Genomic DNA, 20653 nt, shown 5'->3' on the forward strand with positions numbered 1-20653 from the left:
CTTAAGCAATCCTTCCACCTCCATCTCCCAAGTTGCTGAAATCACAGGCACATACCACCATGTCCAGTGTAAGAAATGTGTGTGTTGTTTTGTGTGTTGCTGGGGATCAAACCCAGGGCCTTGCCCATGACAGGCAAAGTGTTCTAACTCTGAGCTACATCTTCAGCTAAAAAAACTTAATAAATGCTGCTACTGGAACTCCAAATGTGAACCATCTCTGGAGCAGACAGTTCATTATATTTTCATTTATTCCTTACAACAAAATAAAAGACATTTAAATACCGACCAAGTGTATAAAGCAGGTAAATATATAGTCAACATTCTCAAAGAAGTCTATGACTCCAAAATCTGTTTTTTGTTTGTTTTTTTCCTATACTGGGGATTGAACTAACTGAACTCAGGAGTACCCTACCACTGAGCTACATCCCTCTTCATATTTTTCATTTTTTAAGTTATTGATGGACATTTATCCATTTATCTACCTATCTATTTATATGTGGTGCTGAGAATCAAACCCAGTGCCTCACACATGCTAGGCAAGTGCGCTACCGCTGAGCCATAGCCCCAGCCATATATTTTTCATTTTGAAAGAGAATTTTGCTACGTTTCTCAGGCTGATCTTAAACTTGACATCCACCTATCCTGGGCTCCCAAGTAGCTGGGATTTCAAGCATGTGCCATTGCACCCAGCTAAAATCTGTACTTAGCATTTACTCTGGAGATAGTGACTGGATAAAAAAAATACTGCTGATTCAAAGCACTCTGGCTTTCACAGCTATTTCTAGAAGTTTAGGTAGTTTTTCATCAAGGGTGGCACATTACCTGCGGATGTTGTTTTCTCTGTAGAGATTCTGAATGACTGAAGCTAATGTGGGGCCCCATACATGTAATCTTTTGAAAAGTCTCCACTGGCAATTCTGATATATCCCTTTAGTGTTAAATCACTGGACTTTTATACACACGTCTGTAATCCAAGTGGCCTGGGAGGCCGAGTAGGAGGATTGTGAGTTCAAAGCCAGCCTCAACAATGGTGAGACCCTGTCTCTAAATAAAATACAAAATAGGGTTGGGGGTATGGCTCAGTGATAGAGTGCCCAAGTTCAATCCTCAGTACACCCCCCCCAAAAAAATATATATATATAACACACACACACACACATATATATTCTCGGCTAGGCAAGCAGGTGCACACCAATAATTCCAGGGACTCAGGAGGATCAAAACTTCAAGACCAGCGTGGGTAATTTAACTTAGCAAGACTTTGTGTCAGGAAAAAAAGGGGGCTCGTGGGATGAACTGAAGATGCAACTCAGTTGCAGACTGACTCTGGGTTCAATATCTAGTAACACACATACAAAATGATGCATGTGTGTTATTTTTTTTTCTCTCAGTATCTACCCTTAATGACAGGAAAGATACCACTGTTGCTGCCCAGCCTGGTGTAACCCTTAGCCCATCAGTTTTAAATAAAGAAAGTGACTAAACAATCCCCTTTCCCTTACTCTGCTTACCTGAGGGAATGACGAAGGTATAGCCCTGCTTGAGCTCAATGCGCTGGCAATCTGATACCCGGTCACCCAGAAAGATGTCTCCCTGTTTCCCTGACAGCAGCCAGTTCTCGTACAGCTCCAGGTTGTGGGCTGTAGGGGGGATGAGCCAGAAGACCTGTGAGTTAAAAGACTCCAGTCTGTTAACAGCCATTGACATGACCCAGTCGTTTCACTCAACTACTGAATAGGTTCAAAGTTAAAACTACAAGGTAGAAGGTAGGCAAGAATTTTCTCCCAGCCTGTAAAACCTGCCTATTCGAGAAACTCACAGGGCCTAAGTAGATCTTTCTTGTCATTCAGCATCAGGCCTTTCCTGGGATCTGATTGTAGAATGCAGAACCCATTCAGGACTCAACAGAGAAACAAGACATTTAGCTCTTTACCTAGGTGAACTTTCAAAAATCCCTGGCTATCTGGCCTCTAGAGTCCTAAGTAGCACAGTTATTTGGGTACAATATCTTCAAGAGATAGGCCAGGGTTGCTTTGTTCCAAGGAAGTAACAAAGATGACGAGGACAACACCTAAGATACATGAATCTAAAGTTTAAAAAAAAAAGATTTTTGGGTTTAGGGATAGTTGTTCTATAATAGACCTCATATTTAATTTCATTTGTACTTTTGCTATAAATACATTAATTTCTAGTAGGGGAAAAAAGGCTAACACTGATATTCATTCTTATAATCCATCATCTATCTTGTGGCATTGGGGACTTAATCCAGGGCAATCTACTACTGATCTATAGCCTCAGTCCTCTGTCCCTTTTTTTCTTTTCTTCTCTCTCTCTCTCTTTTTTTTTTTTTGGTACTGGAGATTGAACTCAGGGGCACTCAACCACTGACCCACATGCCCAGCCCTATTTTATATTTTATTTACAGACACGGACTCGCTGAGTTGCTTAGTGCCTCACTTTTGCTGAGGCTGGCTTTGAACTTCCAATCTTCATGTCTCAGCCTCCCAAAATATTGGGATTATAGGCATGTGCTACTGTATCTAGCTTGTCCCTTTTATTTTTTATTTTGAAATAGGGTCTCACTAAATTGCCCAGAGTAGCCTCAAACTTGAGATCCTCCTGCTTTAGCCTCTCTTGAGTTACTGGGATCAGGATTCAGGCATGCAGTAGTATCATACTTGGCTTCTATGATATTAATTCTACATTTCTATTACCATATAACATTAAAAACACTCCAACAAACTGGAGTATAATTTTTCAAGAATAAAGGTAATAGGGGCTGGGATTGTGGCTCAGTGGCAGAGTGCTTGCCAAGCACGTGAGACACTGGATTTGATTCTCAGCATCACATAAAAAATAAAATAAAGTTTTTTGTTTTTGTTTTTAAGGTACTCTCCAAAATCTATTTACATCCTCAGGACACAAGGCTTCCTTTGGCCACATTTCAGACAAATGCCTCCACACAGTGAAAATTGGTTTGGACCCCAATTTGCTGATTTCATTGTGAATCTATCCAAAATTTGTATTTACTTCCACTACATTATTACACTTTCAAGAACAGAAATTACATTGTTGTCCTAAAATCATCTTCTTGGCTTCATTTTGAAGACTCTGTTTTGGGTATCTAGAAACAGGACTATTGAGAATCCCTAAGTACCATGCTAATACTAGTGCAACGACAGTGGGCTAGATAAATACTAAAACTCCTACTGAATACTAGCCACAAAGGTCAGCTTACTCTACAGTTCTCTCCAGATGCAAACAGGGGTGATTCCTAAGAGATTCATTTCTACAGTATATTAAGCATGCAAGAATTGAAGCAGGGCTGGGGCTGTAGCCCAATGGCAGAGCGCTTGCCTAGAATGACAGAGGCACTGAGTTTGATCCTCAGCACCACATAAAAATAAACAAACAAAATAAAGTCATTCTGTCCATCTACAACTTCAAAAAACAAAAACAAAAACAAAAACAAAAAAAACCCAAAGCGAAGTCATATAATCAGCTTCAGATTTCAATTCCAATCACAACCATGACCATACCTTTCCCCCTTGGTGGATATGATACCAAACAGAGGTACCACCAAAGTCCACATGGAAGTCAGTATAGCAGCCTCGAACACTCATTAGACAGTACCTGACCCAAAGAAAAGCACCATCATTAGTGCACTGATGAAAAAAGAAAATTCACCCATCAAAATGCCACTCTCTTCCCTTACCTTTCACCTAATCGACCCCTAGTAGGTGGGAGAAATGCAATTTCAAGTCATCATACTGCCAGAAGGATAGTTTTCCTTTAACCATGGGATCATGTGTTGTGGTGTGCATGCATGGGTGCATGCATACATACACACACACTCTCTTTTGGAATACAGTCTCCCCTTAAATAATTCACTTTTTAAAATTATTTAGTATAGCAAAGCTCAAAAGGGAGCAACTAGTTAGTTGCTATCACTTTGGTCCCTCATAACACATTGAGGAAAATACAGTAAGTCAGTCACTTACTTCTGCACTTTAGGGTACTGCATCTCCAGAATGGCATTTGTTGATTCAGTCTGACTTTCCTTCAAATGCCTTGGCCACATGTTGTCTACCCAGTCAATGAAATCCACCTTTAAAAAGAAGAAGACATTTAGGCTCCAAGGAAAAGGTTGGAGTTTCATTTGAAGTCAAGAAAAACAGAATTTCTTTAAATACTCACGAAAAGACAATTACAAGCACATTAAAACAATCTGCTGGTAAAACTTAAGTTCATGAGGCAAACATTCTAGAAATAACTGTACGATGAGAACAAAGACGAAAGATTGCATTCATCAAAATGAAGTCATTAAGCCAGGCATGGTGGTGTACACCTATAATCCCAGCTACTCTAGAGGCTGAGGCAGGATGATATAAGATCAAGGCCAGCCTAAGCAATTTAGAGATCCTTTCTCAAAATAAAAAGGGCTGGGGAATGTAGCTCAGTGGTAGAGTATCACCATGTTCAATCCCCAACATCCCCCTCCCCACACAAAAGAGGTCACTAATACAGTTATGTGTTCAACCAAGAACTTTCTTTAGGGCAATATTTATATAATTTCCTGTGGGTTTTTTGATCCATAAAAGGTACTGTTTGGAAGCTGCCTGTAAACTCACCAAAAGATACACCACTGCTGGAATAGCTAAGATACCAAAAGTTAAAAGAGAAGGGTAGGGGAGAGAAGGGGTGGGGGTGTGGAGAAAGAAAAGAAACCTAGAATAAGCTTGTAGTCTTTGCAAAAACATGTTATGAAAATTACTAAATTAGCCTGAGTAGCCTAGGCCTATAATCCCAGAAGCTTGAGGTTGAGGCAGAAAGTTTCTAAGTTCAAGGCCAGGTGTGTTAACCATGAAAGACCATGTCTCAAAATAAGAGGTAAAATGCCCCTGGGTTTAATCACTGAAAAAAGAAAAGAAAAGAAGGGGAGGGGAGGGGAGGGGAGGGGAGGGGAGGGGAGGGGAGGGGGTACTAGATAGGGAATGACAAGTTCCAGGTCTATCATATTTTTGAGATCATGTGAGGCCTGGAACTTATCTATAAAATTTATTACCTCAAACACAAACAGTGAAGATTAAATCTTTGAAATAATGTTTATCAGAATAATAGTATTTGTCAGAATTCAGGCATCTGTTTTAAATAATTTTTGCTGAAATAAATGAGATATGAAAGCAGAATGAAGTTATTTTAACACTTTATTCTGAATTACAACATGACCTGAACCTTCAAATGTCTGTACCCAAGCACTAAACTCCAAGAAACAGCTCCAAGGTAGATAATGCATGAAAGTCAAAGAAACATGAGTTCTGCACAGTGCTGATATTGGAAATATTGCTTATGATTATTAAAAATATGTATTTGGTAAGTTTTACAACAACATCTACATATTAGATATGTACACATTTATATCTACATATTAGAATTTATTTCCCTTACAATGTGTATCTAGACAAATGCAATCTGTGCATAATGATACGAGGCATGAATCCTGGGAAATCCAGAAGTCAATGGTGGGGGAGAGTTTGGAAAAGTTCACCAACAATATGGAAGAAACTAGTAAGATGAGGAGAAACTACTCAAGACTCAAAGAGCCAACAGTTTTAACCAAGCACCTACAGATGCCTTTCTTTCCTTCAAACAAAACCTACTTTCTATTTCTTTTTCTTTAGTATTTTTGTAGTTGTAGATGGATCCAATACATTTTATTTATCTTTGGGGGGGGGCAGGGGGTGCTGGGGACTGAACCCAGGCCTTGTGCATATGAGATAAGCACTCTACCAAATGAGTTATATTTCCAGCCCTAATTATCTTTTTACGTGTTACTAAAGCCAAACACATTTTTATCACACAAAAATAAATAAAATAAAAAGCACTTATCATATTGTACTTCCCACATTCTAGGGAAGCACTCTACCACTGAGCTACAACCCCAGCCCAACTTTCAGTTTCTTAATGTAGTGGCCAGTATTGCCCATCTCCATTTACTATCATTTTATTGGTCTTTTACTGTCATTGTTTACTCAGTACACTATATACACTTTCATGTCTGGATAGGAAAAGGGTTGGGAATACTTCAATATTTTTATCCAGTGTTCATTCAGAACACACAGAATTTCTCACCATGGCAGAGAGTCAGTCATTCTTATTTCCCTGTCTCCAGTATCTTCTGACTACAGACAGAATATGTGGTAATGTGTTTGTACTTTCTTGTTGGGTCAATGCTTATCCTTCTAGATAAATACCAGGATCCATAAGAGAATAAGGCTTCAGTAAGCACAATCACTAGTTTCGACCTATTCTGTATTAAAACTAGGGTCAAAGTGGCAAGAAGTCCAATATTTAGGTCATGATCTCTTCACACAGTGCAAAAGCAACTCATTACCTTCCATTAACCAATTCCCCAATGCTCATGTTGTATTGTATCTATTGCCTTTTTTCTTTTCTTTTCTTTTTTTAAGTGCTAGGGATCAAATCCAGGGCTTTGCATATGTTAGTCAAGTATACTCTACCACTGAACTACAATCCCGATCTTTGTATTTATCTACTTTGAAGCACTTATCATATTGTACTTTTCTTTCCTGGGTCTCTAAATATTCTGAGAGGACAAGAAGGATCCTGTTTTCTATGTCCTCCAATACTTGGCACAGTGCTTACTATGCAATCAAGTAATAAACTCTTAATATGCCAAAGATCACAGGGAACAAGGGATTATGTTGCTCTGGGTTAACAAACATCTATAGGAGCTAGCACAGTGGTGCATGCCTTGTAATTCCAGAGACTTGGGAGGTCGAGGTAGGAGGACCAAAAGTATGAGGACAGCCTCAGCAATTTAGCAAGACTAGTGTCAAAATGAAAACTAAGGGCTGAGGTTGTGGCTCAGTGGTAGAGAGCTTGCCTAGCATGTGTAAGGCCCTGGGTTCAAGTCTCAGCACCACAAATAAATAAATAAATAAAGTGAAGGTCCATCAACAACTAAAAAATATGTATCAAAAAATAAATAAATAGGGGCTGGGATTGTGGCTCAGAGGTAGAGCACTCGCCTAGCACGCGCGGGGCCCTGGGTTTGATCTTCAGCACCACATTAAAAAAAAAAAACAAAATAAAGGTATGTGTCCACCTATAAGTAAAAAATAAATATTCAATAAATAAATAAATAGAAACTTAAAAAAAAAAGGCTGGGGGGAGGTCAGTGATAGAGCACCCCTGGGTTCAATCCCTAGTACCACATAAAAAAAGAAATACCAATAGGAAATGTTCTAATATATTGACTGTAATAGTATTACACGAGTAAATAAATTTATTAAAATTCATTGAAATGTACACATAAATGGGCATGCACTCCATTGCATGTCAACATGAGCTCAATTAAAAAAAGTTAAGGGCATTATTGAGAAATACACGAAAAGAGCAGGATAAACGAAGGGATATAATATGGGGAAAAGGACCAGTAGAAAAAGCATGTTACTGCTTACACAGCAAAATCACAGAATGCTTGCTTACTTTTAGGAGATGACCTTGGTAATAGCTCACTCAATCTTTCTGGAAATGTTTTAGGTCCCTGAAAGATATTGGTGGATTATGACCTCTGCCCTCTAGATAATTTTCTATTTCTGAGCCCTCTCATGGCTTCCAGTCCTCCATTTAATGGCAAAGTATTCTGCAAATTTTATAAAATGATGTAGCACAGTTACTTTGCGAAGCCTAACCTCCAAGTTAGTCATTAAAATTTGTTCCCCAGAACACTCAGTATTCTAAATAAGTTCATGCTCTCACTGGGTTCCCTCATCTAGCAAAAATCAGGAGAAATCCCAAGAAATCTGTGAATTCCCTTCCCAGGAAGGGGAAATACTGGGGAATGATATTGGTCAAATTCTATTGTTACATTGTGTGCATGTATGAAGCATGTATGAATATTTCACAAAGAATCCTACCATTATGTACAACTATAGTGCACCAATAAAATAAATGAAAAAAAAAAAAAAACTAAAGACTAGGGGTTGGCGTTGTAGCTCAGTGGTAGAGTGCTTGCTTAGAATGTGTGAGGTACTGGGCTCAATCTTCTGCATCACATAAAAATAAATAAAATTAAAAAGTATTGTGTCCATCCACAACTAAAAAAAAATAATACAAAACTAAGAACAAGCTGGGCCCAGTAGCACACACCTATAATCCCAGAGACTCAAGAGGTTGAGGCAGGAAGATGGAAAACTTGAGCCCACCTTGGTAACTTGGTAAGATCATTGCTCAAAATAAAAAAGTAAAAATGGGGAGGATATAGGTCAGTGGTATCCCTGGTTCAATCCCCAGTACTTCAAAAAACAAAACACAAACAAAAAAAACTTAAGGACAAAGAGAATTAAAAAAGGATGTTAAAAAGACTTCATGTTTGAGTAGTCAGATATTTCTAAATCTTAACCATAGAAAAGTTTGCCTCAAGCCAAGATTTATATTTATAACTACAATCATGTTATCTGTAAAATAAAATTCCAGAAATATTAAGGAAATACATTTGTAAACAATGTTATTGTAATTCTCACGTTCCCTGTATTACTTAATCCATTCATTTTTTTTTGGGTACTGGTGATTAAAATAAGGGGTACTCAACCACATCCCCAGACCTATTTTGTATTTTATTTAGAGACAGGGTCTCATTGAGTTGCTAAGTGCCTTGCCATTGCTGAGGCAGACTTTCAACTCGAGATCCTCCTGCCTCAGCCTCCCGAGAAGGCTAAATTCTCTCTCTCTTTTTTTTTTTTGATACCAGGATATTGCTGAGGCTGCCTTTCAACTTGAGATCCTCCTGCCTCAGTCTCCTGAGCCACTGGGATTACAGGCATGTGCCATCACGCACCGCCAAGGAGGCTAAATTCTAACCACTTATGTTCCAATATTTCTACGTAGCTAAACAATGATAATTAATATAAAAAGATTATTGTCATACTAGGGGAAAAAAGAAACATTTTTATTTTTATTTTTTGGGGACAGTGCTGGGGATTGAACCCAAGGCTTCACATGTCAGGCAAACACTCTAGTATTACACCACACCTCTAGCCCAAGAAGCTTTTCACAGAGAAATTCTGCTTTTAGTTGTAGCATCTCTAACAACAAGAAGCAATAACACTGGGCACAGTCGCACATGCCTGAAATCCCAGTGGCTCAAGAGGCTGAGGCAGAAGAATCGCAAACTTAGTAAGTTCTTATCTCAAAATAAAAAATAAAATGGTCTGGGGATGTGGCTCAGTGGTTACATCCTGGGTTCAATCCCTGTAACAAAAAAAAAAAAAAAAGGAAAGAAATGACAAAAACTACACTTTATCTTCAAACAGTAGTGAAATACTGAGAACATTCCCCCCATATATGCACATCTATGTATTAATGATAATAATGGAACTTATTAGTAGGATACACACACACACACATTGTTGTTATATGCAATTACATTTCAACATTGAAAATCAAAGGTTATAATTAGGATTTCAATGGAGATATGACCCTCCTGCCCCAGCCCAGTCCCAGTAGCTGGGACTATAGGCATGCACCACCATACCTGCCTTCATGACAGTTCTGAGTCAGGAATTAAATGAAAACAAAAACATCCCAAAAATGACTTAGAAACATTGCAAAAGTGAATATTGTGTAGATAGCCATTCCTTTGCTAAAAAAGATCGGTTAAATCAAAATCTGCCTTTAGGAGACTAACTTCAAATTCAAATTAAACTAACTAACCTTAAGATGGATTGCCAATCTGTTACTAAATAGACACCCAGTAGATCCTACTTAAGCAACTATCTCATAAAATACTCACCTGGCTTGAAACTAGTTTTCTCCTAAGTTTCTCAGCAAGTGTAAACCTACAGGACAAAAATTTCTTAAGCAAACTTCCCATCAACAGTTACAAGAGTGATTTTTTTTTAAGATTCTTTTCCATTACATGCAAAAGTCAATGTACCTAAGTGAGGCTACTAGTGAAGCAAATGATCCTATCCTATATAATATTAAGTCATTTTGGAAAATGAAGAGCCTTCTAAAAACAGCAATTAATCAACTATCAACTAGTTTTTCACATTCAGCTTAATTTTGGTGTGTGCAAAAAGTTATAAATTCTCCAGTATAAAACCAACCCTCTAGTAACAATGACAATATGGAGGAAACAATTAGACTAACCGTGGAAGGCCTTTGCACCATGTTCTCCAGCCTGGTGTGGCTAAATTCTAGACTGATGACATTATAAAGTTTCTCTCGCTCCTCCTCTGGGGTCTCATAGTAGCGTGTCCACTGAGCCATAGTCATTTCAATGCCTTTTTGTGTGTTCACATCCATGACATCCACCATCCGACGACTCCCTGCCATGAAAGATGCATTGATTTGTCTCTACTGAACCACTAAAACCTTTAAACATGTTAATAAAAAACACAAATGGAAGGAAACAAACTATTCTTTCTTGTTTAGGATATTCAGCAGTGGACAAGGAAAGACTACTCACTTCAGAGGAAATAATAAAAACCAAATTACAGAGAATGGGAAAGACAAAAGTTAAGGTTAAAAAATAACAATCATTTCCTCTGGCATGTTTATAATACTGTCAGTTGTTGAATCTTATATTCCATGTCTCAATTAATTCTAACAACTTCAAATGTGAAGTATTAATACCCATTTCATACATGAGAAAATATGTGTCACCTAACTTAGAAGACAAAGAAGGCAGGCTAACTCTACAGTCAATGTTCTTACCCACTAAGAAATATTGCTTTGATGCAGGCTTGAAGACTGACCTAATCTACCCCAGTTTGAATAAAGGATCCATTAATTATTGAGTACTGGATGGAATCTGTCCATTCTTCAGTTTAACAGTTTTATTCCACAAACCTGCCAATACTTTTTTCTAACACAAAACCTCCTTTTCATTCATTCCACAAATATTTCCAATCTGATAATAATACCACGATGGACATAAAGGTCTATATCAGATTCTCCATTGTCTATTACAACAACAAAAAGTGCAGAATGTCACAAGAGTTAGCTTAAAATAACAGGGGAAGAAAACCGCTTTCGAGCCCAAAAGAACTAAGTTTAAATCCCAGTTCCAGTACCATTTGGGCAAGTTATGTAACTTCTCTGAACTTTTAATACATTTTTGAGGGCTAGCATCACCTTGTGGGCCGTGAGAGGATTTAAAGTGAATGAAATAAAACATTTAGCACAAAGTAGGTACTCAATTTTATTAGTAAAAACAAAAGGAAAACTTCATATTTTGCCAGATTGATCAAAGAAAATTTTAGGAAAAGAGGCATATGGATAAACAGAATTCCAATAAGAGAAGATTAAGCAGGGACAATTCCAAGCAGATGCAACAGCACAAGAGAGGACATGGAAAGACAGTACAGCTAAAGATCCAGAGAGGTGGTTAAAAAGATGTCCAACTTATAGGACTAAATTATACCTACAATGTACCTGTACCCCGTCTTACCGGATATACCAAATAATACTAGGACCTAGTCTTCGGCATTCAAGTCTAGTTGAAGAGATAATATGCAAGAGGACAAGAATATGGCCAAGTGAAATAGATGAGGCAGATTTAAAAATACATAGAATGTAAAACACTGGACTAAATAAACCTTCTCCTCATATTTTGGAAGAAAACAGTCAAAGCCAAATCAAAACTGACATGAGATACTCCCCTTCATACTCATTAGGATAGACATAATATATAATATAAAAAATGCAAAGTAAGTGCTCCCAAGGATGCAGAGAAATTGGACTCTCAAACAGTGATGCTGAAGAAATTAAAAAGTGCTAAAGAGGGGCTGGGGATGTGGCTCAACGCGCTTGCCTGGCATGCGTGTGGCCCGGGTTCGATCCTCAGCACCACATACAAAGATGTTGTGTCTGCTGAAAACTAAACAATAAATAAAAAATTTTAAAAAAAAAGTGCTAAGTAAGTGGGAGGAAATTCAAAAAGAAAATGATGATTGATTAAGACCTCATATATCTGCATACCCAGGAGTCTACTTCCTTCTTACTATTTTCTATTTATTTTGCAGTACTGAGGATTAAATCCAGGGCCTTGCACATGCTAGGCAAGCACTCAACATTGAGCTATACTCCCAGCCCCATAAAATTTATTGGAGTGGGGACGGGGATTAAACCCAGGGGTGCTACATTGAGCTATATTCCCAGCCTTAATTTATTTACTTGTTTGTTTAGACAGGGTCTCACTAAATTGCTAAGGCTGTCCTGGACCTTGAAATCCTCCTGCCTCAGCCTACAAAGTAGCTGTAATTACAGGAATGTGTCACCATGCCAGTTTAAAATTCAACCTTTTTTTTTTTTTGAGTACCAGGGATTGAGTTCAGGGGCACTAAACCACTGGGCCAAATCCCCAGTACTATTTTTTGTATTTTATTTAGAGCAGGGTCTCACTGAATTGCTCAGTGCTTTGCTTTTACTGAAGCTGGATTTGAGCTGGTGATCCTCCTGCCTCACCAGCATGCACCACCATGCCCAGCTTTTTTTTTAAGGAGAAGCCAAATCAATTTGTTTTAAACCTTTATTTGTTTACTGAGAATAGAACCCAGTACCTCACACATGCTAGGCAAGTGTTCTACCACTGAGTTACAACCTCAGCCTGTCCAGCTATCTTAACCATTTTTTGATACATAGTTCAGTAATACTAAATATATCTGCAATGTTGCAGAATCATTAGTATACTCATCTCCTTCCCTCCTTTCATCTTGTACACTGAAACTCTATACCCATTAAACGATAACTCCTCGTTACCCTCATCTCCCACAACCACCATTCCTACTTTCTGTCTCTATTATTTTGACTACTCTACCTCATATAAGAAGAACCATACAGTATGTCTCCCCAGACCCCTTTCAGTACTGGGGATTGAATCCAAGGACATTTTATCACTGTACTACATCCCCACATTTTTAATTTTTATTTTGAAACATGGTCTCACCGAGTTGCTGAGGCTGGCCTCGAATTTGTGATCCTTGTGCTTTAGCTTCCTGAGTTGCTGGGATTACAGGTGTGTGCGACCATGACTGGCTCAGTATTTTATCTTTTTGTGACTGGTTTATTTTACTTAGTTAAGTCTTCAAGGTCCATCCAAGTTGTAATGTGTATCAAAATTTTCTTTCTTTTTAAGGTTGAACAATACTCCATTGTATGGATATACAGCCATGCATTGCCCCAATGATGGATTATATTGCCTAGTAACATCATAGCCACCTTAGTTTGTGTAAGTATATGCTATGATGTTTGCACAGGATTAAAATCACCCAATTATGCATTTCTCAAAACATATCCCCCATTATTAAGTGAGAAATGACATTGCACTGCATTTTACTTATCATTCATCTACTAATGGGTATCTACTTATGGGATGCTTAGTTTCAGTTATTGTCAATAATGCTTCTATGAGCCAGGTGGGGTGGTGCATGCCTGCAATCCCAGTGGCTCAGGAAGCTGAGACAGGAGGATCTCAAATTCAAAGTCAGCTTCAGCAATTTATCGAGGCCCTAAGCAACTCAGTGAGACCCTGTCTCTAAATAAAAATATTTAAAAAGGGCTGGGGATGTGGCTCAGTGCTTAAGTGGCCCTGGGTTCAATCCCTGGTACCAAAAAAAAAAAAAAGGCTGCTATGAGCTGGGTATGGTTCATTACCCTTTGTAAATTCAGCTATTTAGGAGGCCAAAACAGGAGAATCACAAATTTGGGGCCAGCCTGGACAACTTAGTGAGACCCTATCTCAAAATAAAACATGAAAAGGGATAGGGATGTAGCTCAGAATGACCCTCATTTCAATTCCCAGTATTAAAATTTTAGTAATAGTAACAGTAGTAATAATGCTACAAACACAGTGAGATCCTGCTTTCTTCCTTTGGGGTACATATTCAAAAGGGGATTTTCTGGGGATAGTTCTGCTGTCGATATTTTTGTGGAACATACTATCTTCCACAGTGGCAGTCCTAGCTTATATTCCCACCAACAACACACAGGGGATCCAATTTCTCCATATCCTTCCCTCACCAACACTTGTTAATTTCCTGTTTGTTTAATTTTTAATTGTAGCGGATTTGCTTTGTTTTGTTTTTGCAGTGCTAGGAATCCAACCCAGGGCTTTCTGTATGCTATAAGCAGTACTCTACCACTGAACTATATCCCTAGGCCCTCACTGTAGTCTTGATTTCTATTTCCCTAATGATCAGTAATGTCCAGCATCTTTTTGTTTATTGGCAATCCGTGCATCTCCTTTGAAGAAATACCTGTTCAATTCCTTTGCCCTTTTCTGAATCCATTTTTTAAATCGTTGAGTCTTATTTCTATATATACTCTAGATATTAACTCCTTATTAGATATATGATTTACAAATATTTTCTCCCATTCCTTAAGTTGTTTATTTATTTATTTTTTAGTTTTCGGCGGACACAACATCTTTGTTTGTATGTGGTGCTGAGGATCGAACCCAGGCCGCACGCATGCCAGGCGAGCGCGCTACCGCTTGAGCCACATCCCCAGCCCTGTTTATATTTTTTGATGTACAAATTTCAAAATTTTTAAATTAGTCCAATATATCTACACTTTTATTACCTCTCTGTCTGGAGTCATAGCTAAGAAACCACTGCCAAATCTAACATTATGAAGCCTTGCCCTAGGTTTTTTGTTTTCTTTTTTTTCCCCCTAGGTATTAAGGTTGAACCTAGGAGTGCTCTATCACTGAGCTACATCCCCAGCCATTTTAATTTTTTTTTTTTTAATTTTGTAATCATCTAAATTGCCAAGGCTGACCTGGAACTTGTAATTTTCCTGCCTCACTCTTTTGGGTCCCTGGGTGCCATGTTTTCTAGTAAGAGTTCTACAATTTGAAGTTTTAAATTTAGGTCTCTGATCCATTTTGAATTAATTTTTATATATGATGTTAGGTAGGAGTCCAACATCATTATTTTGCATGTAGACAGGCAGGTTTCCCAGCATGATTTGTAGAAGAAAAGTTACCCTAGTTTGACCATATATGTGAAGGTTTATTCCTAGCCTCTCTATTCTAGTCCACTGTTCTGTGGGTCAATCTTTTTACTAGTATTAAGTTTTTTGATTACCGTAGCTTTGCATTGTTTTGAACCCAGGAAATGTATTTCCTCCAGCTTTGCTCTTTTTCAAGAATGTTTGGGTTTTTCTTGGCCCCTGGAGATTCCATATGAATTTTAGGAATTTTCTATTTCTGTAAAATAACATCTAGAATTTTGATAGGGATTACATCATTTTGTAGATCACTCTGGGCAGTTTTGACTTTTTTTTTAAATAATAAGTATAGTGATGTCTTTTAAATGTCCCCATCTTGTTCCTTTTTAAAAAATATTAAGTTTTTAGTTGTAGATGGACACAATATCTTTATTTCATTTTTATGTGGTGCTGAGGATTGAACCCAGTGCCCCACACATGCTAGGCAAACTACCACTGAGCCACCACCCCAGTCCTTGTTCCTTTTTTTTTAAGATGTTGATGGATCTTATTTTTTTAAGATGTTGGTGGATTTTATTCGTTTGTTTATATGTGGTGCTGAGAATCGAACTCAGTACCTCATATATGCTAGGCAAGTGCTCTACCACTGAGCCACAACTCCAGCATCCAGTTTTGACATCTTATTGAGTAGTGACATCAATATTATTAAGTATTTTGGAATTGGGGGTATAGCTAAGTGGTACAGCACTTGTCTAGCATGTAAGAGGCCCAGGGTTTGAGCTATAGCACTGAAAAATACTACAAAACCAAAACAAACACACACACACACAAAATCAAAACCCAACAACAACAAAAAAAACTAAGTCTTCCAACTTGTGAACATGAGGCACGTTTCCATTTTATGTCTTCATTCATTTCTTCAGTGTTTTAGTTTTCATTATACAAATCTTAACAAAAGTGTTTTTTGACACTATTGTAAATGGAATTGTTTCCAAAATTTCCTTCTCAGATTGTTCGTTGTTGGTGTACAGAAATGCAACTGAACATTATGTACTTTGTATCTTGTTACTTTGACAAATTCCTTTATTCCTAACAGGTTTTGGGGCCATCTAAATTTAGTTTTCTAATATAACATCATATGGTAATTCTATTTTCTTTTTTTTTTTTTAAGAGAGAGAGAGAGAGAATTTTAATATTTATTTTTCAGTTTTTGGCAGACACAACATCATTGTTTGTATGTGGTGCTGAGGATCGAACCCGGGCCGCACGCATGCCAAGCGAGCGCACTACCGCTTGAGCCACATCCCCAGCCCTGGTAATTCTATTTTCAATTTGTGAACAGGTCATTTTACTTTCCAATTTAGATGCCTTTTATTTCCTTTTTTTGCCTGTACGCTATTTAGAATTCCCAGTACCATGTTGAAGTGACAGAAGTAGGCATCCTTATCCCTCATCTTAGAGCAAAAGCATTTAGTCTTTCACAACTGGGCAGCTTTTTCATAGATGGTTTTATTATGTTGAGGTAGTTTCCAATGTGCTGAATTTTTTTTTTTTTTTTTTTTAATAATGAAAATGGTGTTGAGGTGCTGGGGTTGTGGCTCACCTAGCATTGCGAGGCCCTGCGTTCGATCCTCAGCACCACATAAAAATAAATAAAGGTATTGTGTCCAACTACAACTAAAAAATAAATCTTAAAAAAAAAAAAGAAAAACAAAATGGTGTTGAATTGTGTCAAATAATGTATTTTCTCCATCAGTTGAGGGGATTGTGTTTTTCCTTCCTTCATTCTGCTAATGTGGTGCCCACTGATTTTTATGTTGTTGAACCATCTTTGCTTTCCAAGAGTAAATGCAACTTGGTTCATGGTCTGTGATCTTTTTCATATGCTGTATTCAGTTTGCTGATATTGTGTTTAAGATTTCTAAACAATGCTCATAAGGGATTTTGGTCTGTAGTTTTTATTTTCTTATATTGTCTTTGTGGTATCATTCTGTGAAGTAGCATTACTTCACAGAATGAGTTAAAAAGTGCTCTCTTTTCAATTCTTTGAAAATGTTTGAGAAAGATGGTTCAAGTGTTTAGTAGAATTCACCAGTGAAGCCATCAGATCCAAGCTTTTCTTTGCCGGGAGATTTTTGAATACTGATTTAATCTTTTTAACCAATTATATAGCCATTCTATTTTCCATTTCTTCCTGATTTAGTCTGGTTAGGTTCTGTGTTTCCAGGAATTTGTCAATTTATCCAATTTGTTGGTGAACAAATATGAATAGTATTCTCACATAATTTTTCTAATTTCTGTAGAATTGATAGTAATGTCCTCACTTTCATTTTTTACTTTAGTAATTTAATCTTTCCTCTACCTCGGTCCATCTAGCTGAAGTTTTGTCAATTTTGTTAACTTTCTCAAAGAACTAACTTTTGGTTTCACTGATTTTCTGTTGTTTTTCTATTCTCTGTTTCATTTATTTCTGCTCTAATCTTTGTGGTCTTCATTTTCTATTCCTTAGGTTGTAATGTTAGGTTTTTAGTTAGGATTTCCCTTCTTTTTAATGTTTTTTTTTTTTTTTTCTTTTTTTGGGGGGGGGATGCTGGGGATTGAACCCAGGGCCTTGTGCATGTGAGGCAAGCACTCTACCAACAGAGCTATATCTCCAGCCCTAATATTTAAATCTTAATTTTTAAATTTTTATTTATTTATTTATTTTTTTGAGAGAGAGAATTTTAGTCTTTTATTTTTTAGTTTTCGGCAGGCACAACATCTTTGTTTGTATGTGGTGCTGAGGATCGAACCCGGGCCGCAAGCATGCCAGGTGAGCGCGCTACCGCTTGAGCCACATCCCCAGCCCCCTAATGTTTAAATCTTTATAACTATAAATTCCATTCACCACATTCTGTAAGCTTTGTTTTTGCGTTCATTAGCCTATACATATTTTTCTAATTTCCCTTGTGATTTCTTCTTTGTTCCACCGGTTGTTTAAGGATATATTGGTTAATTCTGTGAACATTCTAGTTTTGTTACTTATTTCTACCTTTGTACCATTGTGGTTGGAAAAGATACTTTGATATTTCTTTAAAAATTTACTGAAACTTAATTTGTTGTCTAACATATGATCTATCTTGGAAATGTCCCATGTAATACTTCAGAATATGTATGCTATTGTTGTTTAGTATTCTATATATACCTGTTAAGTCTAATTCATTTCTTCTGTTAAGTCCTCTTTCCTGTCTGGTTGTTCTATCCATTATTGAGAAAGGCTACTGAAGTCTTCAAACGTTATTGCATAGAACTGTGTATTTCATATTTCTCCCTTCACTTCAGTCAGTGTATACATATAGACACATACACTTATTTATTTATTTAGTGGTCTGGGGATCAAACCCAGGGACTCACACATGCTAGGACAAGTGTTATACCTGATTTACCATTGCCTTTGTGTTTAGTTGATTCTGTAATTAAATATATAAATTTCTTTCTCATTTCTTTTTGGTTATCAGGGAATTTACATCTAACATCCAATAGTTAAGCTTTCTATTTTGAATATCAAACTGCTTAAATAACATACAAAAACTATGTTCCTTTGACAAACCATTCCTATCCTCTGGTTTTCTTTTTCTTTTTTAATGTTGTGAATGGACCTTTACTTTATTTATATGTGGTGCTGAGAATCAAACCCAGTGCCTTACACATGCTAGGCAAGCACTCTACCACTAAGCATTACAACCCCAGCCCTCCCTTTGAGTTTTTTTTTTTTTTTAATATTGATTTTTTAGTTATTGGCGGACATAACATCTTTGTATGTGGTGCTGAGGATTGAACCCGGGCCGCACGCATGGCAGGCGAGCGCGCTACCGCTTTAGCCACATCCCCAGCCCCTCCCTTTGAGTTTTGATGTCACAAAATCACATCCTTATATGTGTGCCTCTGAACATAAACTAATAACTCTTTAAAATGCATCATCTCTTAAATTACATAGAAAATAAAAATTTGGAGTCACATCTAAAGTTTCAAAAATACTAATTTTTAGACTAATAACTGTTGTTTTAAAACAGTCCTAAACTGGGGTACAGTGGCCTACAATGTTTCCAGGATACCTGGGAGCTCTCTGAGGTAGGAGGATCACAAGACCAGAGTGACTTTACAGGATTTAAATAAAAAATAAAAAAAAGGACTAGAGATGAAGTTCAATGGTAAAGCATTTGCCTAGCATGTGCATGGTCTTAGGTTCAATCCCCAGCATTGCAATATAAATAAATAAATAAACATTAGTCTTCAATCATGTAGAAAACAAGGAACTGGGCGTGGTGTAACATACCCATAATTCCAGCAATTTGGGTGGCTGAAGCAGGATGATTTTAAAGTTCAAGGCCAGCCTCAGAAAAGTAGCAAGGCCCTAAGCAATTTATCAAGAACTTGTCACAAAAAGAAAAAATAAAAAAGGCTGGGGTTCAGTAAGTGCCCCTCGGTTCAATCCCCAGCACACACACCCCTACCTACCCCCCACACAGAGTAATAAACAAACCATTGTTACAATAATACTAGCTTATATAACTGTCCATGTATTTATCTTTACTGGGACCTTTATTTCTCTACATGGCTTCAAATTATTGTATAGTCCTTTCAATTCCCCTGAGAAACTGCTTATAATCTTATTGAGACTCCCTGTATGCGATGAGTCATTTTTCTGATGCTTGCAAGACTCTGACTTTGGCTTTTGAAAAATCTATTTATGTGTCTTCATGAGGGTCTCAGAGTTTATCTGGAGTTCATTGAGCTCTTGAACTTTTTTTTGGATGACTTTCATAAAATTTGGGAAATTTTCTGCCATTATTTCTTCAAATATTTTCTGTCCCCTTCTCTCTCTCCTCCTTTTGGTACTCCCTGAAGGTGTCCTCTTGGGCTCTTGGTTTGTTTTGTGCTGCTTTTAACAGAACACCTGAGAAGGGGTAATTTATAATGAATAGGAATTTATTGGCTCATAGTTCCTGGGGTCAGTAGGACCAACACCAAGGTGCCAGCACACGATAAAGGTCTTTTTGCTGTTTTAAACCTAGCAAAAGGGAAGAGGATAAAACAGAACAAGAAGGAACCAAACTCAGTTTTTTTTTTTTTTTTAAATTTTTTTTAAGGGCAGCATGAGAGTGGAGCATTCACAAAATAATCATCTCTTAAAACTGTTAGAAAGGCAATTAAATGTCAACATGAGTTTTGGAGGAGACAAACATTCAAACCGTGGCAGACTCTGTACTTTTCTTCAGTCTTTTGTTCCTCAGACCCAATTTCCATTGTCCTACCTTTCAGTTCACTTTTTCTTTCTTCTGTTTGTTCAAATATGCCTTTCAATCTCTTTAGTAAATTTTTGTACTTTTTAGGTTCAAAACCCCCCCCCCTTTTTTTTTTTTTTGGTTTTCTATCTCTTTGCTTATGTTTCCATGTAATTTGTACATCATTTTTCCTAATTTTCTGTATTTCCCTTTAGTTATTTCAGCATGTTTTAAGATATTTGTTTTAAAGTTGTTCTCTACTAGATCAGGTTTTTCTCAAGGACAATTTCTGTTGATTTACTTTTTTCCTTTGAGTTCATCATAATTTCCTGTTTCTTTGTACACTTTTTAATCGGCTACTGAAAACTGAACACATAAATCTAATAATGTGTAACTCTTGAAATCAGATT

The 20653-nt window shown here is 37.3% G+C and overlaps 1 protein-coding gene across 6 annotated transcripts in view; it reads right to left on the reverse strand.

Moving 5' to 3' along the window:
* Positions 1 to 20653, reverse strand: part of Kdm2a (lysine demethylase 2A) — a 111702-nt gene that overhangs the window by 30206 nt on the left and 60843 nt on the right. For all 6 annotated transcript variants that reach the window (XM_027944642.3, XM_027944640.2, XM_071616012.1 and 3 more), the window contains 4 exons: positions 10177 to 10355; positions 4002 to 4108; positions 3540 to 3633; positions 1512 to 1665 (listed from right to left, as the gene is read on the reverse strand). In XM_027944642.3, the coding sequence (XP_027800443.1) occupies positions 1512 to 1665; positions 3540 to 3633; positions 4002 to 4108; positions 10177 to 10355 (534 nt within the window). The remainder of the gene's footprint in view (positions 1 to 1511; positions 1666 to 3539; positions 3634 to 4001; positions 4109 to 10176; positions 10356 to 20653) is intronic.

Source organism: Marmota flaviventris, chromosome 9 (assembly GCF_047511675.1).
Source record: "Marmota flaviventris isolate mMarFla1 chromosome 9, mMarFla1.hap1, whole genome shotgun sequence".
NCBI lineage: Eukaryota > Metazoa > Chordata > Mammalia > Rodentia > Sciuridae > Marmota > Marmota flaviventris.